This window comes from Syngnathus scovelli, chromosome 6 (assembly GCF_024217435.2).
Source record: "Syngnathus scovelli strain Florida chromosome 6, RoL_Ssco_1.2, whole genome shotgun sequence".
In the NCBI taxonomy this organism is placed as follows: Eukaryota; Metazoa; Chordata; class Actinopteri; order Syngnathiformes; family Syngnathidae; genus Syngnathus; species Syngnathus scovelli.
Window position 1 is genome coordinate 10,913,450 of NC_090852.1, and position 27,682 is coordinate 10,941,131.

A 27,682-nucleotide genomic window follows, 5' to 3' on the forward strand; every position below is an offset into this window, starting at 1 on the left:
GTTTTTCTGATTGTGAAGAGTTTGCATGTTCTCTCTATGCCTGCGTAGGTTTCCCAGATTCCCAAAACATGCATGCTAGGCCAATTGACCACTCTAAATTGTCCCTAGGTGTGATTGTGAGCGTGAATAGTTGTTTGTCCATATGTACCCAGCAGTTGGCTGGCAATCAGTCCAGGGTGTACCTGAGGTAGGTAGTGTTGTACGCAATACTGGCTGAGTTAAAAAAAAGTTGAAAAGATGCATGCATTTTGTAACCTAAATTTGTCAATGTTGTGCCGGGATCAGATTTTTTAGAGTGCAGAGCATTATAGTTTACAAATACAGGTTGACAGACTCTGCGTGTTTCTCAAGCTCCAGGTGAAGGTGGAAGTGCAGATATTTGTTTAAAAACAAAAACAAAAAAACTATAAAAGCTTAACTACAGATTCAACTTTTTTAAAAGGGCCCTGGATGGGGAATACATTGTTTGTCCCAATCACTTCCTGTTGCTAATGCTCCCTAATTTACATTCCTCCATATGTCATATCAGTCTCTTTCTGTCTTTAAAAAAAATTCCAAGATCTCAATAGTGAATTCCACTGAGGTTGACTTCGTTACTTCCATCTGTTTATCTCCTTTTTATGTTGTCATCTGCAAAGTTCGGAAAAAAAAAAAAAAAGAAATAAGCTTATTGTGACAGTCAGGACCAGAAAGTACAGATCTGTTTTCAAATGCAGCAAAAGTAAAAGTTGTCAGAAAAAAATATAATGCATACTCAAGGAAAGTAGACTACAGACATTGACCTGAAAAATCTACTTGAGTAAAGTAAGAAAGTATTTGTATTTGTTGCTCTCCACCATTGCCGTCTGTCAAAAGTAAGCGTTGCTATCGTAAAGAAATGTGAACGTTTTGGTTGCAAGCGGGAAAAAAAGAGTCTATTAGGGCTAAAGACATGTTCTATACTCACGGCAGTGTTAATCAAGGTCAGATTGATTCGTAAGGTGAAAATATATGAATTCTCTGCATGTAAGCGTCATACTATTCAAACACTTGAAGGGACGCGTTTACTTCGCTGCAACGTCAACGCTAATTAGTCCAAATCTTTTCATTTCATTATTGACAGCGCTCCAAAATCGCAGAAGTAGAATCCCGCCTACTCTTGAAGCAAAGCTTTCATTCGGCGTCCAATTTCTTCTCAACGCCTTATCAAATGTGACACGCATAATAGCCCATTATGTATTCAAAGAGACGCATGTGAGCGGGGATGGATGAGGCGCCGTGGACGCGCCGCCGCACATTTTTACGCACGGCGCACGTCTGTTCCACTTCCACGTCAGCGTCCAGATGAGGGAGACACACGGCTCGTAGTATACCAAGTATACCGAGTCCTTTTGGAACATTTCATTACCTCCTCTTCTCCGACGGAAATACAAAGAGGAGCGAAGAGTACTCTAGTGCTATGCCCTCACGGTGAAGACTTCATTCTTTGATTTGATTTCTTTTAGGGGAATTCTCTCCGTATTTCTCTGACTTCCGCCTTTTCTATAGCGAGAAAGAGTCCGGTCCTCATCATTCACCATCCATCCTTTGAGCTGACGCCACCTGTCCAAGTCAGGTAAGACTCGTCATCAAGTTGCTTGCTTCTAAAAAAAACTGCCTGACTTTACCTCCGTATTAATGAAATGTGACTTTACAAAGTAGATTGAAATCTTAGTGGTGGGCTTCTGCAACTGTAATTCTTTGATGCCCACATACTAATTAACATGCGACCCTTTTTCGATTTTTTTTTCTTTTTTACAAGTATAGTCATGCTATGCCAGAGTTTCATTTAATAAAGTAGAATTATAAACATGCTTTAAACAAGTTGGGGGGGGGGGGGGGCAGTGCAGGAAAGCATCTAGACACAAATATTCAATATTACTCCCCCCCCCCCCCTAAAAATAATTGTTACTTTTTTTCAAGGCACATGCTTTCAGTCTTCCTCTCTCCACCCCTGTCACCTGTACGGAGTGGCACAGCCCCCTTTTCAAAGCCCCCCCTTAGCCTCTTGTCCCCCTTCCTCCTGTTTCCAAATGCTCTCCTTTGAAGCGATGATGCCCCATCTGTCATATATGAGCAAAGGGAGACCACGCTCTGCTCCTCTCAATTACTGAATTCTCCTCATGCCAGCTCCAGTGGGACAGGAGGAGGAGCAGGTGGGTAGAAGTCAGTGCGATCAATCAACATGAAATATTCAGCTTTGAATATGCACATCATTTACTCTAGCGTTGCCCTTGTTAGAATAGTTGTGACAATCCCAAAAATAAGGCTTTCCGCGTGTGACATAATTTATTGTGCGAAAAGAGAAGCTAGCTACAAGTGATACCGAGCTCCCCGCACTCTTTCTTTTTGATGATCTTTAAATCGGAAAACTGTGTGGTTTGAAAGTGATGAGGAAATTAGGCAAATGGGTGGAGAGGGAGGGCATGAAAGTGTATCATTACAGCCTCTTTCTCATTATGCCGCAGTAAACTCACATAAGCGTACATGACAAAAGCTGGGCTTGGCAACTTTCTCCCCCCTGACAGTCACACTTGTTTGAACACGGGGCACATGATTTGAATAGCAGTAATCCGTGCTGAAATCAACAGGCCAGATGAACTTTTTGGCACCTCACTGAGTCGGCTTTTCCTTCGCCAAACAAATGCCTAAGCTGTTTAGACTCTTGGCTTAAAATCACAAAGTTATTTGTCTTTCTCATACTGTGGCAACATGAGAGAGAGCATCTTAACCTTTTCTAGCCACTCTAGTAACTCTTCAGGAAACTTTTAATCTCCCAAATGGCTGCTTTGCGATAATAATATCTTTAGGATTTTGCCTGGTGAAATTCGCCCGAGTACCATGGCCCTAAGTATTTGATCTATGAGGCAATACAGTGAAAAGCATAGCCCCATGATATGAGAACACAACAGTGAATAATTAATAACCTTGCTCCCAATTCCAGGAAAACAATAGCATATTGTAGGAGCGCTGCACTAATTTAACTAGAGGAGAGAGGTGGGGGTAAAACGTTAAGGAACTTTGGCAAAATGTGGAATGCATTGTTATTAGTCTGACTTTTCTTTCACTCCTTTTCACCGCTGCAATCTTTTCACACAGTGTTAAATGCAGAAGTGTAAGTGTTGCGTGCTGTCGGCTGCAACGTGTTTGCATTTGAGACTAATCAGAAGCTATTAGATACCCCCTTTCTCACCTGCTGGCACTATGCGAGGTGGAAGTGCACACACAGGAAGCTATTTTCCACAGGCCTCCTCTCCTGGCTGTCAGCTCCCATTAAGGCGGAAGGTGTCATATCTGTAACACAGCTGAGTGCAGATGGCAGAGTGGAGGGGATGGCTCACCGATTTAAACAATGATTAATGAACAGAGATGGAAAACAAATTACATCGGACTATTGGAGGCAGGGAATTGTTTTTATGAAAATGTTAATTGTTTCTGCCAGGCTGATACCCGGAGTGGGGGAAGGGTGAAGCGAGGGCAAAGCAGCCGTGCAACCAAGGGGCTACTACTGATAGGGCGTCTACAACCCCCCCGGCTCAGTCTATTGGCGCTTCTTGCGTGCAGGCTTTAATACCCTACCCTGGCTTGAAGACCACTAATGTGCTGTAACTTTCAAGGTTTGGCTTTTTACGACAAACCCCGTGAAGAATTGTCGCCCACCACTGCACCAATTAACGTTACCTCTAATAATAAGTGGTTGTAAGTGATGGGAGAAGCCGCTTGTGTTCTAGTTGTAATTATTGCAGGCGGGTGCAGCTGCACTACTTAGGGAGATGATGATAATTATTTTTCTTTTTTCTTTTTTTTTTTATTTCCACTGCGGGTTGATTTTTTAAGAGCATCATACACTCATCAGAGTAATCAGGAGAGAGTGATTAGTGAAAATCCACGAGGCTAACAGCTGCCACATTAAACACTTGCCTCTGTTGCCAACACAGAGCCGCCGCACATAGGACACAGGCCGACAAGGCACTTCACCTTCAACACCATGCGTGTTTGTTACAAAGTCAAGGCTGCAAACACACAATTAGAATAAACAGACATTCTCATGAAAAGGCAAGTCGTTGTGCACCAAGGTCGAGCTGCGCCGGTGCGCCTATTGACAATTTGGAGTATGGGGAGTCAAAGTTTGATATGCCACTGGAGGTGTGATATGGAGATAGTCGCTATGCGGTGACCTTGCTCTCCAAAGTTTCATGTTTACCGAAAAAAGCACATTTTCAAGACGCGGATGATAGCGTAGCGGTTCCCACGGCCGTATGTGAATGCTGGTGTGACTGGCGACCGATTGAGGGTGTGGTTTTGTGTCGTTCCCGCGTAGTTGGATGGGATAGGCTCCAGCTTTCCTGTAACGATGGACAGGATAGTCTCCAGGATGGATGGATGGATGGATGGATGGATAGATGGATGGATGGATGGATGGACGGACGGACGGACGGACGGACGGACGGACGGACGGACGGACGGACGGATGGATGGACGGCATGCGTCGCTTGCCATCGCGTAAGGCCTGCTCAACTCAGGGGCTAATTCTCTTAGCCCAGATGTTGCCTGAGCACAGTCCTGAGATCCCACTGGGTTGATGAGCTCAATCAGTGGAATGATGAAAAGATGATTTTGTCCCTGTAATTACAGTGTGTAAACTACTTAGCTAGGATTGCAAAGGAAGTCATTTTCTAATTACGTTGGTACCCCGTTGTCTAATGGTGGATGTTTTGTTGTTTTTGAAAGAGAGAGGGGGTGGGTCGAGGAAGAAGAATATGCATGTGTGTGCGCGTGTTGCCGTGGCAAAAAAAAAAAAAAAAAAAGACCATCACGAAAGCAAGATGGCTGCCAAATGAGGGCTCATTGAATTATCAGCCCAGTTAATGTGCCTTGGATTATACTCTTTGTTTGTCATTTTTTTCCTGTAGATGCCATAGCTTAATGAGATACTGTAAGTGGCATTACCCGACTCCTGCTGTGGTTTTGTGATGACTCGTTTAATGTCTTTTGTTTTAGTGCCTCCGAGTGCTTTGGCAAGTGAAAGTCGACACATCTCCAGTTCCCCCCGTTTTTGCCATCTCGGCGCCACTTTGCGAATAAGGAGCATCGTTCATATCATGCAAATGCAGGCAAAGGCGCTCGCTGAGTTAAATGAAATAGCGATGGGAGTTTACAGGGCGATCCTGCCTTTTTGCACTGTGGGACAGGAAGTTGCACAAACCATGTCAGTGTGTTGTCACCATACCAAAAAGATCCATTCTTTGAGATCTGTGTGAGTTCTGTTGGCGTTGGCAGCGGGCCTGCGGGGGCCCAACCATCTGATGCGGGCCCGCACCATGTGGATTGGCTTGTCTTGCACAAGGCATCCCCTACGCACGCCACACTGTTAACATAGCCCATCATACGCCAAAAGCTTTGTTTGTGTCCAGGAAGAACAGGTGGCCTGTGCAAACACCAGCAACTGTTTACACATGAGTGATTTAAAATACATTCTATATACACATGCTCGAGTGTGTGTGTGTGTGAGCATTACGGGCAGAGAGAGGGAGATAGTGACTACATGTGAGAATGTGTGTCCTTGCATGCACAAAAACACTATTTGATGAGGGAGTATTAAGGAGACTGTGTTTGTGTTACTTATTGTGAGCACTATTGCAGGCATTCCAGGAAGCTCATGAATGCAACGTTTATATATGAAAAACTGTAGCAAGGTTAGGACACTGCGGGGATCCTCCTCTTGAAAATTTGGGCCATTTATAACAGTTGCTTGTCGCACGGATGGATTCATGCAATCATTAGCCTTAAGAAAATGTTTCACTTTCCATCAAAAGTGCAAATGCAGACAGTCAAAGTTACAAGTAAGTCTTTTATTTTGAATCTCTTTGTGTCCCATCTATTTCCCAACAGGATTTCCACGCAAATTTAGAGCAATTTACTCAATCAGCATTACTTTGCTTTAACAACGCTGCTTGATCAAAAGCCTCTTTGCCGCCGACAGGCTGACTCTCAAATAGGTGCGTGTCACCGAAGGGCCACCGACTGACTCCCAGTCATATTTCTTCCAGTTTTGATAGCAAAAGCATCAATTCTCCACATACACAACAAATGTGTGCGCATTCCTATATGAGTTCTTTAGCTATTACTCACAAGGAGCTAGTTTGTCAGTGCTGTGTGTGCTCTTTCTTTGCTTCTGCAGTAATGAATGGCGCTGGTTAGACTATTCTATCTCCGTCAGGCATTTGGGGGGGCCTACAGAGAAGCTCCTATAGGCTTTCATTAATCTGGTTGTCAGAAAGTGTATGGGTGCTATCTTTTGTCCGGGTCAGGGTGGGCAGCTGCGTTACTACTGCCCCCGGTACCCTGACAGGACACTCCACAGGATGGTTGGTTGGCTGATTGGCTATGTGTGTGTGAAATGATACACAGGGGGCATGATGTATGGCAGCCCACGCATGAAATTTCTTGGTCATTCCGGATGAAACTGTTGTTTCATGCTGACATGGAAGTCAGAAGATGTAGGCTTTTTTTTTTCATTTTGAAGGTGGCAATGTTTTGCATCAACACGTACAGCACCTGTATCGCAAATGATACAATAAGCATAATATCCAGAAGGGGGGGATTTTTTTCTTTTCACTTTTGATTGTACTACAGACATATGTATAGAAAACACCCATGCAGTGCGGGAAAGAGTCAGAGAATCTTTAACCACCTTTAAATCCATAAACTAATCAATCAGGGATTTGGCATGGTAACTTCTTAAATTTGGGCAATTATTTTCTTTCGAGTTTTTTTCTGCTCTAATGCAGCTTTCTGTACTGTATTTGTACAAACAGTTTGATGTGCTAAAGGCCACCACAAAAAAGCTTTGCTGTTTTCATGTTTTAATAATAATAATTTTGATGGACAAAATGTGATAGCAATGGCATTAATTAGGCTCCCGTTGCACAAGATTTTAAAAGGCACCTTCTTCACACCTTTGCAAATCATTCTGCAGCATTTCTTTAGTTGTAATAACTTCATTTTCGCCTAGCATAGTTGTAAATCGACGTCTTAAAATGTATTGTATAACTATTTTGAGTATCGGACGATAAAAGTGTGGTTTTACACTGAAAGCTTGCCAAGTTAGTTCTCATACTGCTTTTGATTGTTATCTCATAAAATGTCTGAGGAATTCTATGGTCATTATGGTCTTGCTAAAACAATAAAAGTAATAGCGGCGCGACGCTTTGCGCAGCACCGTACTGTAGCATCCATATTTTGATCAATATTTATCCCATTACAATTCAACGTTCAGTTCCAGTAAGTGTAATGGCAATATGTCCTACAAACACTGAGCAGCAACAACAATGATATAAAATACAAGAGCTGACTCAAATATTTTATTAATATAATAATATTATGTTTCGAGTGAACACTTCAAATAAATTGAATAAATACATTATAAATAATTTATCTACATATTTGTGTGTAGTGTAGAATTGGGATGCATGTCAAAAATACCTGTTTCCATTATTTTGAATTAAATCATCAAACATACATCCACTCCTGCTGACGTGATTGGATAAGCCCATCGGGGGTGAGTGAGTATGCGTGTGTGCAGGTGAAAGGTCCACCTACACGCTACAACCTTCTGCCTTCCAACGCTGACGTTTGGTTGAGTGACTTGATTATTCGTGTGTGTGTCTATGGTAAAAAATAACGGATTGTTGTCTTAGTCAAAGAAACACTACAATACAATAAATACACATACTGTAGACAGTATTTTTCTATGAAAATTAAAAACAAAGAAATAAGAGCATCAGGACATTTTTTCTCCATGCTACTGAAAAATGCGAACAGGTAAATGCTCTAAAAAATGTGTAACTTTTCAAATGTCAAACTGGGAATTACACAGGCACCCATACTATACCGTGGTTGAGTAATAAATAAATAAAAATAAAAAAACATCCAATAGTGGCTGAAAACCTTTCCACAATAGTTCACGCTATACATTTGTATCATTAGTCGGTCCATTATAATTCAATGTTCAGTTCCTGTAGTTCTAATGACATGGTGTCCTATATACAAGGTGCATCTGCATGTCGTGTTTATTTTCCAAAGCAAATCCAGTTCATAGAAACATGATTGCATTGCCAGATTTTGTGTCATCAAGTCACAAAAAGACTTGATTGACTTGAGCAGGATTTTCCATGGCTTTTCATTTGTCTTAAAAATAATTGCGTTTATTCATAAAGCTTTAATTTCTATGCATCATTTAAATTCTGCAGTTTTACAGAAGCTGTTTGTGGTGCATGTTGTGTTCCGCTCCACCAAGCAAGCAAATTATTAATGCCTTGCATCTGCTGTTAAAAAAGAAATATGCACTTCTGATCCATAAATTTTATTCATGCGCTTCCGCGGTGTCACCTCACTATAGATTTACAATACTGTCCATCCATCCTAGCTGACAATATACAGCAGCAACAAAGTTAAAAGATTACATCTCCACTTGCATGTTGATTAAATAGCTTACAAATTCTTTTGGCTGACAGCAGTAAAAATAAATGCGGCAATTTTTGATACGGTTACAACGAAAGTAATCCGGAATGCGCAGCTCCCATAGCTTGTTTAAATTTGTGATACATTTCTCCTCCGTTATTGCCTGCATGTAATCGCACCTGCTCCTTGTTCGTCAATGCGCCGCCCTGCCTGAGAGCTGCTGCTGTGAGATGATGTTTAATAGCGTTCAAGCACTCTGTGAATCTGCTCCAAAAAAGAGCCTAATACACTCTGACAGAAGGAAAACACCTGATGGCTCTGCCGCTGCTCCTAAAACACAGATTCCTTCATTTACACACACACACACACACACACACACAAGAAGAAGATTTTATGCCGGCCGAGTGCATTTTCAAAGACTTTTTAGTATCAAAGTTCTACGCGACAGCAGACATGATTTGCTCCAAGTTGCTGCATATTGATCTCAACGAGTAGACATCTTTTCTGTGTGCGTGTGTGTGTGTGTGTGTGTGTGTACACCACCTTCATGGTCACCACATCCAACACAGACAGCAGCTTTCATAATGTTGTTACGAAAGGGGATTTTTGTGTCTCACAAATATTTTCCGAGAGTGAATGTGTGGGGTTGCGCTCTTTTTATAGGATGTGACCGACGTGTGAAAGAGCATCTGTGAATTGCCTATTAAAGGAATCATAAATGCAGTCCTGCTGTGGTTCTATGACAAAAAGCCAGCCAGAACTTGAATTTGATCGATATTATTGATTTGGGCGCAGACTTCAAATTGGATATACTTTAGCACATTGCATGTCCAAGGCTGCATGCAGTCTTACTTGTATAATGCCATTAATAGAGGCCACTGCAATAATAGTTCAAATTACTGTAATCCATGACACTGAATACATGTGTGCGCACTCACACACACTCACACACACACACGCGCACACACACCTGTGCGGTTGACTTAAAAATGAACAGAAGGTTAAGTAATATGAAGCACATTCACTTTTGTTCCTGTCAGATATGATTAGATGAGGTCCGTATGGTTACATTGATTGCTGATCAATAGTTGAGTGCAGTCATGCCGCTCAGTTCGTGTTGCTGCTCTTTAACTGTGTGGTTTTGTGTACATCATTTTCATGAGTGACTGAGGTTGCAGCCCAGGATGATGTAAGCCTGTGTTAATTCAGTACGGACAGTGAAGGCTTTGTTCTGTGCCCTTTGGTGCAGCACAGGCCTCGCTTATGTGACCCCTACCATTGTCGCACCATGTGAATTTGAGGCTTTGTTTCGCTGCTACAGTTGAATCAAAGAATGGTGCTGGGGAGGAAAAAAAATGTTTTCAATTTGAATACTTTCCCCCTTAAACTGAGCTTGCATTTTTGCATCATTAAGTTGTTTATTTTTCTCAGTACTCCTGTGCCTTACTTTAATCTTTCTTTTTTACATTTTTTTTTTTTGGGGTGGTTATTTGAGAAATGCAAAACAGAGGCTAAGTAGAAGAGGTCAGACTTTGATGTTTGTGCCGCCTTGGTATTGTGTGTCAGCACCACATAAGATCAAGACAAAGATTTCCATCTTACCCTTTAGTAGGGGTGATATGTTTGTTGAGTGAAGCTTTGTGGTCAGACTTAATCAGCAGTGTCACAGTCTCCAGTGTTAATGTAAAACCACAGGTATACTTAACACAGGATGAGAAGAGTTATAACCTACTTTGCATCATTTGCTGACCTATTTGAAGTGCATCTCTGGTATTTTACAGCAGACATTTGAATGACTAATAATGAGTATAAAGTGAGCCTTCTGACGTCAAGCGCAGTAGCTAAGAGATTCCACAGCGATCTATATAGTTTTTGCATTTATTTATTTTTTTTGCTTGTGAATGCTTTCTTTGTTTTACCAGAATTTGAATGCACTTAATGTTCCCTTTGTTCTCTCTTTAGGTCTGAGCTGCAACAAGCCGAGATTTCATCTGATCAGCATGAATCCACATCCTGTTTTAAACTGAATAAGTACAAGCAAGCCAGCACACAGTTCACTGCAGACCTTTCAAACACCCCTGACCACTAGTCTGTAACTTTAGCCAGACACTGAAAGGACAGATTCATTAGGCCGGCCACCCGCCCAATTAGGAGCCAGATGGCGCTTCTGGCCAATCAAATCATGGATGCGAGAATTCTCAGCAGCATGAACGGGAGAGTTGAGCTCTCGCAGTTCTTGAGGGTTACGAATCAAAGCATTGTTACCCAGGTAAACTCTGTTCAGGATGACAATCGCAAGAACAGAAAGTATCCTTGTCCGTTGTGCGGAAAGCGTTTCCGCTTCAACAGCATCCTTTCGCTTCATATGCGTACACACACCGGCGAAAAGCCATTCAAGTGTCCCTACTGCGACCACCGGGCTGCACAGAAGGGCAACCTGAAGATACACCTGCGCACCCACAAACAAGGCATTCTGGGTAAAGGCCGTGGACGCATTAGGGAGGAGAACAGGTTGCTTCATGAGCTTGAGGAAAGGGCCATACTGAGGGACAGGCACATGCGAGGTGCTCATGTCAGCTCTCAGCAAACGTCCGTCGGAACGCAGCTTCAACAACCCCAACAGGCCCAGACTCCAAAGCAGTTCTTCAGCAGCCAGCCCGTAGCGTCCACGTCCCCGAAAGCCACCGCCATCCATGATGAGACCAACCAGCCCCCACCCGTCGGGTTTCGCTGCTCATTCTGCAAGGGAAAGTTCAGAAAGCAGCAGGAGCTTGAGCGTCACATCCGGATCCTGCACAAACCCTATAAATGCACCTTGTGTGAGTTTGCTGCCGCCCAAGAGGAGGAGCTCATTGCTCATGTTGAGATGACGCATATTACATCTGATTCAGGGCCAGGACAGAAGCCTACGGTGGGGGTCAATGATAAGGGGAAGCCTGGTGGTGAATTCCCCTGTGATGTTTGTGGACAAACCTTTAGCCAGGCCTGGTTCCTAAAGGGTCACATGAGGAAGCATAAGGACTCTTTCGAGCACTGCTGTCAAATTTGTGGCCGTCGCTTCAAAGAACCCTGGTTTCTCAAGAACCACATGAAGGTCCACTTGAATAAGCTGGCCTCCAAGGCTCATCTCCCGCCTCATCATGACAACGCTGTTAACATGACTCATTTGACAGAAGATTACCAGAGCAACCTCTACTCGCAGTACGTCTCTCGCATTCACAACAGGTTCCTAACGGCCGAGAGAGCCGACCAGACAGATTATAGCCAGTTACTCGCCGCAGCCGGTGTTGACATCAAAGTTAGCGAGATGTTAGGTCGCCGGGTTTCCCCAAGTCTCGGCCCGCTCGCTGATACTAAGGGCTCCTCTTTGTTGGGCTTGAACCACCTTCACCCTCCCCTGAGCGCCACCAATCTGGACTACCTGCAGAAAGTCATCTCCAGCAGAGATGCAGTTAGCTATTCAGGCTGGCAGATCATGACACCCCCACAGCACATCTTCAACCCTAAAGATCAGCAGAACCAGCAGAGCTCCTCCTACCTGTCTGAGCGACGCCTTCCCCTGGATGACGGCAAAGTGGGCCTCGCCGACCAAGACGGGAACACGAGCAGCCGGCCCAGCAGCAAAGGCAGTCTTAGTCATCACGGGCCGACCGAGGTCGCCACAGAGACCGGAAGCGCCCTTGAACGTCGGCCACAGTCTTCTTCTCCAGCTTCAGCTCTAGGTAACATAGAGAAGCAATACGGCTAATAATTGGGTTTGTTTGAATGATTTACTTGCCAGTGACAGTCGGGTTTCTCCTAATTTTAAGCTTTGAAATTGATAAACATTAATATGTACTTTATATGTACATTATTTCCTCTCGTCCTTTTAAGAAAACCGATTCCCGCATAGGAAATATGATGGCGACAGTCCACAAGATAATAAAGTTTATGTGAACATCAAATGATCTGAAGACAAAAGTGTAAATATAAACATCCTGTTCAAGGTCACAAGTGTAATGGAGTCAATTATCAAAGTAAAAACCAGGTGATTATTTGTTCGAACAAAATGTAATTTTCATTTACCATGTATTCATGGTCAACCCCATCTTAAATTATTGCAGTAGTTAATGAATTGCACTAAATACTCATGGTGTTTTGGTGGTTTGGTTGTTTAGCTACAAAAAGGGGAAAGTAGAAACAAACATCACGATGGCAATGCAGTGCGCAAGCTTCAACCACTAGAATAAAAATGAATACCTCTCAGACCATGTCAATCAGACCTGAGCATTATCACATTTGAAAAGGCAGGCTTTTTATTCAGCACTCAGTGAGGATCTCAATGTAGACTATTGAGAATAGTTGGAAAGGGGTTTGACATTTGCTGCGTTAATTCTTTTATTTATTTATTTATTTTCACCTTACAATTATTACAAATATTCAAAAACATGCAGTTAAAAGAATGGAGAGATGAATAACACGCAATAAATGTCCAGGGCAGATTTAAAGTGCAGATGTTTATGTGGTACATGTCATGCCTGCAGCCCTTACATCATATTTTAATGTCTCTCTAAGTCCCGTAACTTCATGGAACATGAAGTACCGAGTCACTTTAGCATGCCTTTAATATTTTGTCTGCTGTCTTTGTCTACTCTTTGGCAGGTTGAGAAGAAATGCTCAAATGACTGCATGTCATAATGTTCAATATATGTTTTCACCCTTCAAACATTTTGCAGCAGTACCAAATAGGCATGACTTTGTCTTTGTTCCCACTTAAGAGAAGCTGGATGTGGAATGTAGGGTCAGCAAGGGCGCAGTAGATTTTACTGACACGCACAAGGACTTTGTCTTCTTTTTAAAAACATAATGGCATCATCGGCATTGTAGGGATAATTAGTACCCTCTATTTTATATCTGTCACATCCTCAACCGATTGCCTCCGGGGGCACAAGATGTTAATGCATGCCATCTGGTGTTTTTAATGATTTGATATATACCACCCAGTGATTTTTATGATTTGATCTACCACCTGGTATTTTTATTGATAGTCTTCTGTTCCACCTGGTGGTTTGGATGATTTGGCTCTCTGGGTAAATGCCATTCTTGTCATGGCATCCTGCTAACATGCTATCATGGGTCTAAATTACTGCCATAACAGTTAAGAGAAGAGAGGACAGCGGAGCCATATTGTGTTGTTTTGCCATCAGTTTGTCACCATGGCTGTTGTCTACTACTAAGTAAAGTCCATCCAAGTCGGATGTGCTCTTGCGGTCCGTGTAGCTGAGATAAATGGATCAGGCCTAATCTCATTAGATGTTTTGTTTACACATTGTGCACATCTACCACTATCTGCATATTTTCCATGGAATTGCAGGCGTATATTGGCTGACTCCACTTGTAGTTACGCCTTTAAGTAACATATTTAAGCACTGTTGTTTTCACTTCTTCCCTATCTCCGAGACCATATGCTGTCATTTGCAGAAAACCTTTATGATCGCTGGCTAGCTGAGGATTTGAGCGCACACAGTGCAGGGATGGCACATTCAGCATCAGACTCTAATTTCAGTCAATATTAAGCATGGAAACTAATTCATTGTAAAGGTCAGGCGTCATTGCTTTAGTCAATGATGAATCCGCCGGGCTCTCTCTCTCTCTCTCTCTCTCTCTCTCTCTCTCTCGCTCTCTGTCTACCCCCCCCCCCCCTTTCCTCTCTGTTCTTAGTCCTGTGTAATGGTAGACTCACTCTGGGGGCTTAGCACCGCATTGTTTAGCTCTGACAATATATCCCTGAGACCTCTGCAGCTGCTCCCCGCGCTCACAATGACAGATTAATTAACACAATCACACACTGCTGGCCCGGGCTCAACACTCAGGTCTGCTACAGGACAGATAGGTAAATCCTACACATATGGCCAACACGCACCACTTGATGAGGCTTTAATAACAGAGGGATAAGTTTTTTGGGAGATGGTGGCGGGTGGGGGTGAGGGGGGTGCTTGCCGTTACTGATCAAGTCTGCCTTTTTGGATGGTTAGACGTCAAGCAAGAGGAGGAGGGAGGAAGTGAGAAAGTGTTTTCTAATTCAGGAGAGCGGAGATGCTGAGAAAGAATTACCAGTGCCAGATGTTCAGCTTGAGGAACATTGATTAGTCCAGAATTACTGGCTGCATTATTCATACTATAGCCCATGGTGGTCATGATGTTATTGATGTTCGCAATATGGAAGGCAAATATAGTACAGTCACGGCTGTCAGGGTGAGAGACGGCTTCTTTGTTTGATATGTTCGGATACTGCGCGGGATTTAGATTCCCAGCGACAAATAGCATCTTAAATTAGAAATCACAGTCAGCTTTCAATAGGAAGCAAATTGCTTTGCTCAATATCTGATCAGGGCAGATTTGAGAATACACATAGGAGGAACGACTCCGTTTAGGATGATCAACTAATGAAGGATGCATGCTTTAGGCTTGTGACCTACATTAGTCCAGCTTAGAGGAAAACACATCCCAAACAATCCTAAAATGCTCTGACACGTAATAATTAAGTAGCCCATTTAGTACTTTTAACCTCAAGGTCAGTGAGCAGACACTATGTGATGATGTCCTCTTGCATGATTTCTTCTTAATTCTCTCCTTACAAGTGTTCATTTAAACTGTTACAATCAAGACAGCCAGAACTAAGAATATGATTTCCTGTTCAAATCCCAGTAATTTGACCGCTGTACGTTCATGTATGTCAAAGCATGTTGCGACTACGCTCAAGCAACACTTTTGCTTCAGCTGCTCCTATTACCAGTCTCTTCTTTGTGATGGATGGCAAGAAAAGGTTAACAGTTACCCTTTGCAGAACAGTAAACAAAATACTTTGGAGTTACAGAATGTGAAAGGAACCATAAATTACTATCGCTATGAATAATTAAGTGAATAAAATAACAGTCAGGTCCAGATGAAGCTTTTTAGTATTCTGTCATCAGCTAGATACAAATTCCAATGAAGTTTGGACCTTGTGTAAAACAGAAGACAATGATTTGCAAATCCTTGCATTCAAGTGAACGCACTATATAACGTTCAAACGATAAACTTTTTTTCCTGATATTAATTCATTTGCAATTTGATGCCAGCAGCACGTTCCAAACTAGCCGGGAGAGGGGCGTATTTATCACTTTGTTACATTACCTTTCATTTCAACCAAACTCAACAAGCGTTTCGGAGCTTCAGAAGAGTAACTGTTGAAGCTTTGTAGGTGGAATTCTTTCCTGTTCTTGCTTGATGTACAATTACCCAACAGTCCATGGTCTCTATTGTTGTTTTAAAATATTTGCCCACCCCCCAAAAATGTATAATAATTATGTTCATTAATTTGACCATCTTGTCTTGCAATACAATACAATAAATCTTTATTTCACAATAGCTGCAGCTGTAACAACAAGTGCTCCAAAGTTGTAGTCATTTTCCAGAAATGTTGGTTTAGTTCCATTTTGTACTACTTTGGGTTCAGGGACGTTTGACCTCAATATGCTCCAAATTGCAGGTCATCTTAGAGAGAACACTTTCAAACTCTGTATGAATAAATGTGTGGTGAGCGTTGAAGCTATACACCAGTGAATTAATCACTGCTACATTTGTCTTCCTTTACTATGCCTTAAACTACTTGAACAACAGCAATGTTCCTACATGACTCACTCATTATTGAGTGGTGACGTAAATATCGGTTTCATATTCCTCGACCTCTCAAGTGAATGGCTTCTATAGAGTCACATTTACAATAATGTGATTAAAGTTTTTTCATGCGTCTGCCGGTTTATTATTCAGCAAAACACAGTCATTGAGTTCAGAGCTGTTGTGTAAGAAACTTTCTCTTTTCATAATAATATCATTTCATCAGGGTTATAAGAATATTGGGCTATTAAGAAAAGTCCTGATTAATGAGTGAACGAGATTTTTCCCGATTTATTCGGCTCTGCTGCAACAATGCGCGTATGCATTTTTGTCAGATTCGAAAGGTGTTACTCTTTTTAATAAATGTGAGTCAGACTGGTTTAAGCAGGAAGATTACCTGTTGGCTTTCTGCACCTCAGTTGCACTTCTGTCATTTAATCCTCTTTTTAATTACTATTGCAGATATGAGACTGAAATTAAGCTCAAAATGCTTGTTTTCCTAGCATGCAGATAAAAAGATTTACCCAGGGAGTTTTGAACACCTGCCCTGAAATATTGTTTCCACTGTACCCTGAATGCCGTGTGGCTTAATTGACTTGGAAACGTCCCAAATGCGTCATTGACTGTGTGGTCTAATTAATATTAATAATATATGCTATTATAAACATCAAAGAACATCTGGCGCCCCTGTTTTTCTCACCAGTCTGGCGTGCGACTCTCACTCTGTTTCATCTTAAACCAAACCAGCAACCATGAATAACTGTTTTGCATTTCAGGTGCTTGATTGCACATATAGAAAGAGCTGCACCATATACAGTTTGATGTCGACAATATAACTGCCAAATGGCTGTGTAAGCATATACTATGCAAGACTGTGATTGCATTGATGGGCTTGTATGGGTATAAATCTTAAAGCCAATTTCCATATGAAATGAATCACTTGTCCAAGTCGGGTTGCTCACTTTCTTTTCTTTTTCGGGCTTGCTGGAGTCTTTTACATATTTATTTACAGTTTTCTCTTTGCATCCAGTAAGGTCAGATAACGCATATGCATCACTTTATTATACGCTCTGTGTTAGGCAAGGGAGGCGGCAGCTTGTAATGATGCGGTAATTGGAGTTTTGCTTGATAAATCTAAGCTCTGAAATGACTCCCCTCACATATTGTGAAGCTCGACAGTGTAAGTAAATCTTAAACTGATTAAGTTAGCATGAACCAGGCAATCACAAAGATGGCACCGGTCCAGAGGAAGAGCAAAAAAACAGCGGAATATTCAGTCTTTATGTTGTTTTACTGCTCTCATGTAGGTTGGCAAATGGCTTTAGGATGCTGAAAGATGAGGTCAGATTTGTGTTTTCTGCATTTGGGGCTGACCGGCAATGTCATCGTAATTTAAACCGCAGAATAATTGAGATATATAGAGAGCATCTGAAAGAGTTCCATTAAGCAGTTTAGATCTTTTTTTTGGGCTCTCTTACTGGAGACATAAGGGTGTGGTGCTGTTAAAGCCACTTTCCCGCTCATGCACATCCATGATGCTGGTTGCTGTGCACATTTCATGTATACTGACATTAAATTGTTCAGGCTGAAAGCAAAAACACACACACGCACACATACATATCATGTATGGATTTGTCGGCATTGCATGTCTCCGCATTGCCATTTTATATACTAGTTTTTGCCTTTCTCATGTTACATGTACAATATTATACATGCATGACATCTTTAATAAGGTAACACTTCTCCACCAATGAAATCTACAGCCACAGTAATAACACTGATGGCCCGCTTTACGAAAACACATCCAAAATCCAATGAAATTTAGTTGAAGCGCTGCAGTAAAAACACTACATTTACACAGATACAGCAATAATTCTCAGCTTTAACGGACACAGAGAGATATCAAGATGTTATTGTGCTTGTCGTTTTCCGTGGCGTAGTACTGTACTGTATCACAGAGTGCTGTTTCTTATAATCTGCTCACTTAATGTAGCGTTAAAAAGAAAAACAAGTCAAAGTTGTACCTCTGCAAAGGTGTCAATCAAAATTAATTTTAGAACATATTATACAGCTCTACTTAGATTACGTCAGGTGTACCTAATGTTATGGTCTGTGAGTGAGTTGGCACAGTACACAAAGCAATGACTTTTGTTCAAGGACTCTGATATTTTATGGATTTTTACATTACAAACATAAAGAAGCTAAACCCTCCTTTTACTACCGTTCACTGCACAATTGTAGTTTTTCTATTAAAGTTGGAAACAAAGTCGAGTGCCGACTTCAGATCATTAGATCTGGAGAATTACCTCAGGGTCACATCTCGAGGTGTATGAAATTGATATTTCTCTGGCGGGAATGAATCACTGTTGTAACTCAGATATTAGTCCATTAAAGAAGAACAATAAGGCATCAATATGCATGGAATTAAATTAATGGTGGTGGGTTTATCTGCCTATCCCAGACGCATCCCTAAAAGACACAGTATAATGTATGGCCTGACCTTCAAATGCCAAGAGAATGTTGGGCAATAAACTGCCAATATTTGTGGCTTAATGGCGTTGGATGACTTTTACTGTAATTGGAATGGCAGCGAAACAGCTGGGCTGTTTAAAGACAGTACGCGCCCGACGATCTCTTATTCAAAACGGTCACAGGGAACTTAGTGTGTTTAACCCTGGAGTGTTTCCTAGATCACTGTGAGGATTACTTTGTAGGTAAACACAAGAAGCAGACATTATGACATTAATATCAGATAATTAAAGGTTGAGGGGCATTAAAGCTTTGGCAACAAAAACATGGAGAAAAAAAATCACTCTGCCCTTCTCTATATTAATAACATTTTGAAAGTGAAATGCAAAAATAAATTTAGCGCAAGTACATTGTGTTAATCAGAACCGATCACATGACTGTGAAACTCTTTTTCTTCCCTTTGATAGAACAGGGCTTCCTCTCTCTCTATCTGTCCACAATCACCACCCTCTTCTGGATGTTTTACAATTTCACTCTTTTATTATTTCTGCAGGAATCTTGTTTAGTGTTAACATCTTTGGGTGTATTTATTGCACACGGTGGTGGCATCCATACTGTAAAATGATGGATCACTGGAGCTGAAAGCTGATTACAAGCATGATTTACTGTGGGGCACCGCTTAAATCATTCAACTCAGCCCGGTGTGGGATTGCAACATTTTTCATGCTGAGAACGGTCGTTGCTACATGTGCCTTTCTCAGAGCAAAATGCTTGCTATGCACACGCAATTTGATTATGTGTTTGCTGCTCTTGTGTGCATTAGGTGACAATGTCTATAAGTGTCCACCCTCCAGCGACTACCCCGCCATCGGTTTCCAGCTGGACCGCTACCACTTCCCGTCCTGGCAGAGCAGCAGGGATCTGTCCTCTCCGCTGCAGGCCACCAGCAGCAGAAGCTCCAGTCCCAACCCGAAGCCGCGACCCCGGTCCAGGGAGGACGGGAGCCCTGTGAGCGCTCACTTCCTTTCACCAGACAGAGAAAATGCCCTGCTGGTCCCTGACAAGAATCCAGCCAGTGATAGTCCTGCTTCCGTTCGCACCATCAAGTCCCAGTATGAGCCTTTAGACTTGTCAGTTTCTTCTCATTCCACCGTGTCTCCTGCTCTGCTGGTCCAAATGTCTGGTGTCCTCAGCAATGGACTCAATCCACTTTGCAATTACCCCACTGAACCTGATGTGAAACCTGTGTACAGGTGTGATCATTTAGGAATAAAACAAGGTGTGGAGAAACAGAATATAGGGTCAACAGGTGAAGTCGGGAAAACGAGTCTTGAAGAAGAGCCGGACAAAGATGCCATTGAGTGGAAGAAGCTGAAGGATGAGGGCCAGGCTGACATCCCGGGAAGAAAGCGTGACGAGATGGGCTCGTGGACTGCAGCAGAAGTGAGCATGTCCTCCCCTGAGAAGCTGGCTCGGGATCTGATCAATCCCTATCAGCAAGCTGGTCTGCTCTCACTCCTCAGAGCCCAGAAGAACCGGAGTGGCACTCATGGGACCATCCTGAACGGCGGGGGCAACACAAGTAACATTGCATCAGGTAAGCATCTTCTTTATGTTGGATTAGTTGTTCCCATTGAAACCGGTGTCCCATAGCACAGTAGATCATCAGGTGTGCAGTGGGAAATTATCACCTAATTGGTCTGAAAATTACAATGGTCAGCAGCAAGTCCGAGACTGGCTTTATGCATTCCTGAACATATTTTTGATGCTGATTAAAAGAATGTCTTAACTTTTTCCCCCTAGCACATTGGAGAGTCTTTGAAATATTTTCATTTCAAGCAATACGGGTTCTACTAAAAGCTGTGATTTTTTTGGGGAAAAAAATACACTTATTACTGAACCTAACCTTTATTCATAAATCTGATGAAATAACTAAATACGTTATAATAATAATAATAATAATAATGATAATAATAATAATAATAATAATAATAATAATAATAATAATAATAATCATTATCATTATCATTATAATAATTATTATTATTAAAACCTGATTGTTAGAGAAAAAAGGGCAGATTTGGAGTCAGCAAAATAAATACTGGGGAAAAAAAATAACAGTTAGAAATGTTATTTATTTTTTACAAATAATGTACGGTATCGCTGTTCAAATTACCAGCTAGGGTTGCCTTTACGCAATTGGCAAATCTATTCATGGGTCTATATAGCAGCAGCAATTGTCAGTTTTCTGCCCCACTGTGATTACACCACTTGATTTTCCTCACAATGCACCAATATATTTGGTACTTGTTTGTTGTTACTATTTCTAAGGTCTTCCTAAATCGACCCTGCACATATGCAGTAGGGAGTTGGAATAGCATGAGAAGGGGAGAGGGCCCAAAGTGATCACGAGCTAATCAACAACATTTTGCTGTGTTTTTAAGCGAGTGAATTAAGACTAAACAATAAAAAAAAAAATCTAAACTGAAAAAGACTTTATATATATTATTTTTAGGAGACGTTTGGAAGCCCCAGAAAATCTGGGCGCCTATGTTTGCCTGAGAATAAGTCTAATACAAGTATAGTTACAGACTGGACAATGAAATACACTTCTACAAGAAGGCAAAATACTAATTGTGACATTTTTATTGTAGCTAGGTCATGTAAAATCTGTACCTTGTTGGTATGAAATTAGAGAAAAACTAACAATATAAAAGTGACGCTGTAAGATTAGAAGGTGGATTCTGCCCCCTAGTGGACATAAAGGTTAATTATGCATTTGCTTCCTGTCGTACAGCATGCGTCTGGGGATTTTCATCACTGTCACATCAAGTTTCTGGGAAATTGCTTATAAATGTGTCGCATTGTTAGTTCCAAGATGCTCCCTAACACCTCCCATAAAAGACTATGGCAGCCACCAGTGTGAAAGGGATGTGTGACTGAAAGCATCACCTGAACTGAAAATAACAAAGCTCACAGATTGGAAACAAGTTTTCTGTTTTTTCCTCCTCCCATTTTAAAGTTGTCACTGATCCAAGCTAAGGAAGACTCAGGTGTGTCTCACTGATTACGTCCACACTTTAAGGAGTGATATAATCTCCTTGTGTGATAGGTTACAAATGACCCAAGCCAATTGAGCCCCCTGATAGAGAGGCTTAAAGCTCTTGTGCTGGTGTGATACGCTTGCTGAGTGCAGAATTTAATAATGCTGTCTCTCAGGAGAGGGGATCCAACAGCTGGGGTCTTTGATATGCATGTATTATGAGTGCAACATGATACACCTTCACTCCTCCCCACCTCCTTTTTATTCCAAAACCCAATATGTTCCTACGTACGTGAAAGACAGTAAAGTGCCTGTCAACTCCATTAGAGATTCACATCTGTTCTCGTTCTTTATGATTCAAACAGCAACTTGTAGTTTTGTGTCATCCTGCACAGATGGTTATTATAATGTGGCAAAAGGTATGTCTCCCCTTCGACGCCTCTCTGAGTTGTCACACTTTTGCAATTGCACCTAATGTCATTTGGATTTACAAAAAGAAAAAGAAAAGAAAAGATGGACTTGCACAACTGGCCTTTTTGGAGATAATAAAAGAAAACATGAGGTTGGTCTCCTCATTTGCAGCTATATAAGGTTTTTTTGGCCACTATTTGCTTTGTCGTTTTAGCAATGTTATATCATAATAGTGTAAAGTTATATCTGTGTGTACTGTTTGTTAGTCAGCAGGCTATTTCCTGGCTTGTGGGGATTTACAAAAATAAATTCGATGCCATTGAAGCTCAAAGGGTGAAAATAAATGTTTTTGCACCTTTATCTAGATCACCAAAAAGCAATGACCCCGATACATATCAAACAAAATCATAGCTTGTCTCTTGCCTTGAGGAAATTCTTCTTCTCACGGCCTAAATCAAAGAAGGGCACTCTTCCGCCATGATATCTATCACACATCTGGTGCCCAACTTTTAACTACCGGCCCACACACGCTTTAAATATAAAAGTGGCCACACTTATAACCATAATAAAGGAGAAGTGTTACGCCAGTTACAGTAAATGCAGTATGTAAGTCCACTGTAAATAATAATAGTGTTGCTATGTCTCCACTGTATCTGTGGGAATTTTGGTCAGTTCTTCCACATCAAACACTTCTAACCATGCGCTTTATGGGCCTTAAATGAGCCGTCCATAAACTGTTCCAAATTGTCCTGTAAAGGCAAACAATTAAGATTCAGAGGGCAGAGCCAAACAGGAAGGTGATCATTTCATTAAGTTGCAATACTTCTGCCCTTATTCTGAGTTACTGCAGTCACTCTCTGAAAGGAATAGTTTCAAACATTCTTAAGCATTCAGCCGAATGATTTTGTCGCATGAAGCAAATTTGAGATCCTCAATGAGGTGGTGTCAGTCAAACAGGACATTGAGACAGATGAGTGACATTGAGAAGCGCGTGGAGTGTCCTCGGAAAGTGAGCGTAGCAGGTGGCCCAGCAGACTGTCTTGTCTGCGGCACTGACCAGGTGGCTTTGTCATGAGGCTGTCTCCCGTTTGCCCCCATCCTTTCCACACTGGATGGCATGTCGAGTGGCACGCTGACATATTGCCGGGCACACTGGACATGGAGTGATGCGTTTGCGTCGACAGCTCGGGTCGACTCCAATGTGCCAACGATGGTAATTGGCCAGATGGTGACCTCTGTTTGAACCTGTCTGCATGCTCATTAGTCTCTCACAGAACAGAACCCTCCCGTCACTTGTGTTTTTAACCCGGCCTGTCATCCCTGCGATGCTTCTTTTTGGACACTAGATGGTAGCATTTCCACGCTAAAATGCACCGACTTCTCCGAAACCGTGCAATCATATTTCAAAGGCTCAACAGGGAAAAGTGTTTTGATAACATGATGCCCTTGGATAACTTTGAGCCAGTTGACAAATGAACTGATAAAGCCTGTCCTCTCACGGTGAATATGAGAAGATCTATACAGAAATGATTAAGAATGGAGAGAAAGAAAAGGCTCCCTGTATGAAAGGGATGAGTCATTATCTCATTGTCTGACCTCTGTGTTCCCTCCGTGGAGGGAGCAAGAGAAAAGGAGCGAGAAAGATGGCAGTAGATGGAGATAGATGGAGCGACAGCGAGGTGAAAGAGGAGTAAGCGGCGATGCGCCCGTCTCCATGAGCAGATGTCGTCCGAGGGCAGCGAGAGGGCAACGCGGCCCTCTTTTGTGCCGTGCCTCTCCTCATAGAGATAATGAAGGGTGGAGTGCTGGGAAAGATGTGCGGTCATCACTCACTGTCTGTGTGCCATCAGAGCTCAGCACTGTGTCATCCGTCACCATTCAGCTCCTCTGGCCCCCGTCGGCCCCGCCACTGTCATCATGGTCATTATCTCAGACACAAACACACTCTCGCACGCACACACACAAATGTGCACTTGGAGCTGAGGCAGGTCATGATAACATTTTTTGTAATCATTTTTATACTGCTGCTGATTCAATATTGCATGAGTCTCATCACCATCACCATTTCCCTCATATATATACGTTTACAAATTCAAAAAAACATAACTCAGCTTGAGTTACAAGACGCAAAACAAGTAAAAAAACAAAATAAAATTATAAGCAAATAAATAGAATACATTTTACATTTTGGTGCAGAGATTTTCAATCTGCTCTCTTGTGACCACCTCATGGTGTGTGAGTAATAGTGGTTGATAGTATAATCGTATTTTCTTTTTTTTCCGTGGTAATTATCATAGATACCAATAACTATGTTCACCTATCAAATGTATAAGTGCAATCAGTGTAATAAAATAAAATAACGTATACGTAAAAACACAGTTCAAGTTTGTTACATTAAATTAATTGAATTAATTCATTCTCAAAGTAATAAAAGAAGATAACTGGAATTATTTATCTATAAATGTCTTTCAAAATTATTCAATAGTACTCTAAAATAATCCAATCAAACCACTTTGTGTTTGATATCTTTAGTTGGCTTTAAGAAAAATCTACAGCAGGAATAGGTTCTTGCAGGTAAAATCCTCTTGAAAAGAGTTTAACCAAAGACAGCCTTGCACATGAACACATGCTAGTGATTAGTCTGCAAGTGGACAAAGCAGAGCAACAAACACAAATGACCAAATCACTGCGATGAGTTAGGGCTTTAATATTTTGTCAGCGCTGCATGATATGCAGCGAGGGTGGTGCCAATTAAAACATTGATGTGAAATATTATGTGTTCTTGCTTGCCGCAGCTAAAGTGTAATTTCGGCAAATATCTTCTACAAAATCAGCAATCACTGTACCCCCCCCCCCCCCCCACCCCACACACACACTATTGGCATATCATCTCTCTTTCTGTCAGCACCTCACAGTCTCTCCTTTCTCATTTCCCTTCCAATCTATTTGTGCCCATGCATGTCCATGTAAAGGTATAGGATCACACACACTGTGTGCATTGTGTATTAGTGTATGTTGTCGTTTTGAAAGCTGTGGCGAAAAGCAACCTATGAATAGAGGATCATGTGGTGAAGAGATGGATGGCTCCGAGCCCAATGCTGTCTCCTCTAATTGTAAAATATTAGTTACATTAGACTCTGGTCTGTGATTATGATTAATGGAACTTATTTGGAGGTTGCCCTCTCCTGGACCTCCCCTCGCCTCCTGTGGGAGTGGATGTGTGTGTGTGTGTGTGTGTGTGTTTGTGCGTGTGTGTGTGTGTGTGTAGGGGCTGGGGGGGGGGGGGGGGGGGGGGTCAGCAGGTCCGGTGAGAAGAGGAGGAACAGAAAAAATGAAAGACAAGCTGGGTCTGATTTAGGCCTTAGACCTTTTCGACTCGTTTTAACCTGAATTTACGAGGGCATCGTCATTTAATTTATTATTTTTTTTTACACCAATGTGCAACATTGTTTGGATTTATGTCAAGACTGTAGACAATTTTAACTATAAAAGTTTCATTTCATGTCACATTTGATTGATTTTCCATCGTCGTTAACTGAAGCTAAAAAAGTGGGCTCAACAAAGGCTTTCGATTACTACTATTTAGAGCCCCCTTCTTTCGCATTTAACGCTCCACACGCAAAGCATTGTGCGCCACTGATGATATTCACATGTGTCAAGCCTTATCCTCTTTCTGATGAGTGTGTGTGTGCGTGCGTGTGTGTGTGTGTGTGTGTGTGTGTGTGTGTGTCCTTTATTGGCCATCAGGTTATTATACACTAGCAGATGGAGCATTACCTTTTATTGCACACACCTTCTGTGAGTTTTCCCAAATTTCACCCCCAAAACACATTTTTATGTAGATGCACCGCGCAGTATTCAGCTTCCCGCAGCTGTCCAGGCTCTGATGATGAGCGTGATAGAAAGGAAAAGGGAGGAAAAGCAGAGGGGGAGGGAGAATGTGAAAAAGACGGGAGACGGCCCTCGGTTTTTGGGAAGTGATGTCAAATGACATCAGCACGTCACGGTTTACTGTAACTGTGAATCACTGAAAAACACATTGAAGTGCAAGACAGACAGGAAAAGAGAAAGACATTTGATGAGGTAACTTGTCCCAAATAGCTCTGCAGTGATTAAGGACACGTGTCCATCAAAGCACAAAGGTAAAGGAGTTATTCTTTCAATCACATCAACACCTTCAAGCTGTACATTAAGGTCAGGCAAGACGAGGAAGCCATTTACTGCAATGTACTGTTGTTTGTGTGGTTAAAGTGAACCACATCAAGAAAAGCGACTGGAGTTAAGTTGCACGGGACAGACAGGAAGTTTTGACATTCCTTTCCTCTCTCAGCTGCAGACGTCTGTCATTCCTCAACTCAACACTTGTGTGCGTGTGTGTTTATTTATCACTGTGTATGCGTCTGTGTAGACGTGTGTGTGTGTGTGTGTGTACAGCCGTAGCAAGCAGGAAATGGGTGACAATGGATTAGAGGGGGTTTCTTAAATCTCAGAAGTTCAAAATCAACCCAAGCCTCTGTTTACCAAATTAATCACTCATAAATGGTCTATTTACAGCAAAACAAGCCATAAATATAAGTCAATAAGTAAATGCCATATAACTATAATAATAAAATAATATACATAAAAATAATAAAAATAAATAATAGGAGAAAAATACAAATAACAATGAAAGAAAATAAGCAAGCAACATTGCTCCCTACCAAGAGTACAAACGCTTTACTGTGTGTTTCAAATGCTCCACCAGAATGTCGAACCATTGTAACCTTGATGTTGAATTCAGATTAGGCTCATCGTGAAATTATCTAATTAATAATTAAACTACATTATTTATGACACTGACTGGCCACAACTGCATCAAAAGACGATGACGCTCAGATTTGAGTGACACAAAACAAAACTTTTATTATTGTGGGTTGCGGGTGCGCAACTGCACTGCATCAAACTATGAGCTGCTCCATTTTTTTCTTCTTTTGATTCTTTCACTCGTTAACCTTTCTTCTCCTTTCCTCCTCCTAGCTCGGAAGCCATTCCCGTGCAGATATTGCCCCTACAGTGCCTCGCAGAAGGGCAATCTGAAGACACACGTCATCTGCGTCCACCGAAAACCCTTTGACAACAGCCTGTACCCGGACCGCCGTCTCCGCCGCTCGCACACACCACAGCGTCCAGATCCGTCCAGATCGCCACCGAGCATTGCGGAAGACACTCAGGCTGCGGGTAAAGAGCTGATCGACGTTGCATCGCTTTGTGGGACTTGATGTTGTTGTCATGGATACAGACAGTTATGATTATTGCTTTGGTAAAAAACACTGAGATATTCATTTAAAAGGGGCTATTATGCACTTTCTTATGTTCTATAATAATATAACGCGTTTGAGTGTTCATACACTAAGTACTAGACAAGTGTTCCTTCGCTTCCTCCCTCCTTTGTGGTTCCGTCAGACAGATCTTACAGTGAAAGAAATATGGGTCCTTTCTGCTGTGCAATGTGGGGCAATACTACTATATCCCCTCTAACAGCAAATGTTTATGTACATTCCAGTGTTTCTTGAAGATCCACAATATGTATTTATCTGTAGCAATGAGGTTGCATATCATCATAATGATAATAATAAAGTCCACTGTGATGTGAAAGTAAAA

The 27,682-nt window shown here is 41.8% G+C and overlaps 1 protein-coding gene across 3 annotated transcripts; it reads left to right on the plus strand.

Moving 5' to 3' along the window:
* On the plus strand, positions 1–27,682 carry LOC125971175 (zinc finger protein 536). Of its 3 annotated transcripts, none has more exons than XM_068651021.1 (5): positions 1–1,449; positions 1,528–1,594; positions 10,444–12,203; positions 19,412–20,185; positions 27,059–27,682. In XM_068651021.1, exons 3-5 carry the CDS (start codon positions 10,640–10,642, stop codon positions 27,298–27,300), a joined length of 2,580 nt encoding a protein of 859 aa, XP_068507122.1. In that variant the 5' UTR covers positions 1–1,449; positions 1,528–1,594; positions 10,444–10,639; the 3' UTR covers positions 27,301–27,682. The 3 variants fall into 3 exon arrangements, with proteins under 3 accessions (XP_068507122.1, XP_068507123.1, XP_049580152.2); XM_068651022.1 differs by having other exon boundaries at positions 1–1,594; positions 19,412–20,031; positions 20,112–20,185; positions 27,059–27,206; XM_049724195.2 differs by having other exon boundaries at positions 1–1,594.

Excerpts from the sequence above, each read along its gene's own strand:
- LOC125971175 (XM_049724195.2), top strand. The coding sequence starts at position 10,640 with ATGGCGCTTCTGGCCAATCAAATCATGGATGCGAGAATTCTCAGCAGC. Across the intron at positions 12,204-19,411 it reads TTCTCCAGCTTCAGCTCTAG|GTGACAATGTCTATAAGTGT; the intron begins GTAACATAGAGA and ends TGTGTGCATTAG. Across the intron at positions 20,186-27,058 it reads CACAAGTAACATTGCATCAG|CTCGGAAGCCATTCCCGTGC; the intron begins GTAAGCATCTTC and ends TCCTCCTCCTAG.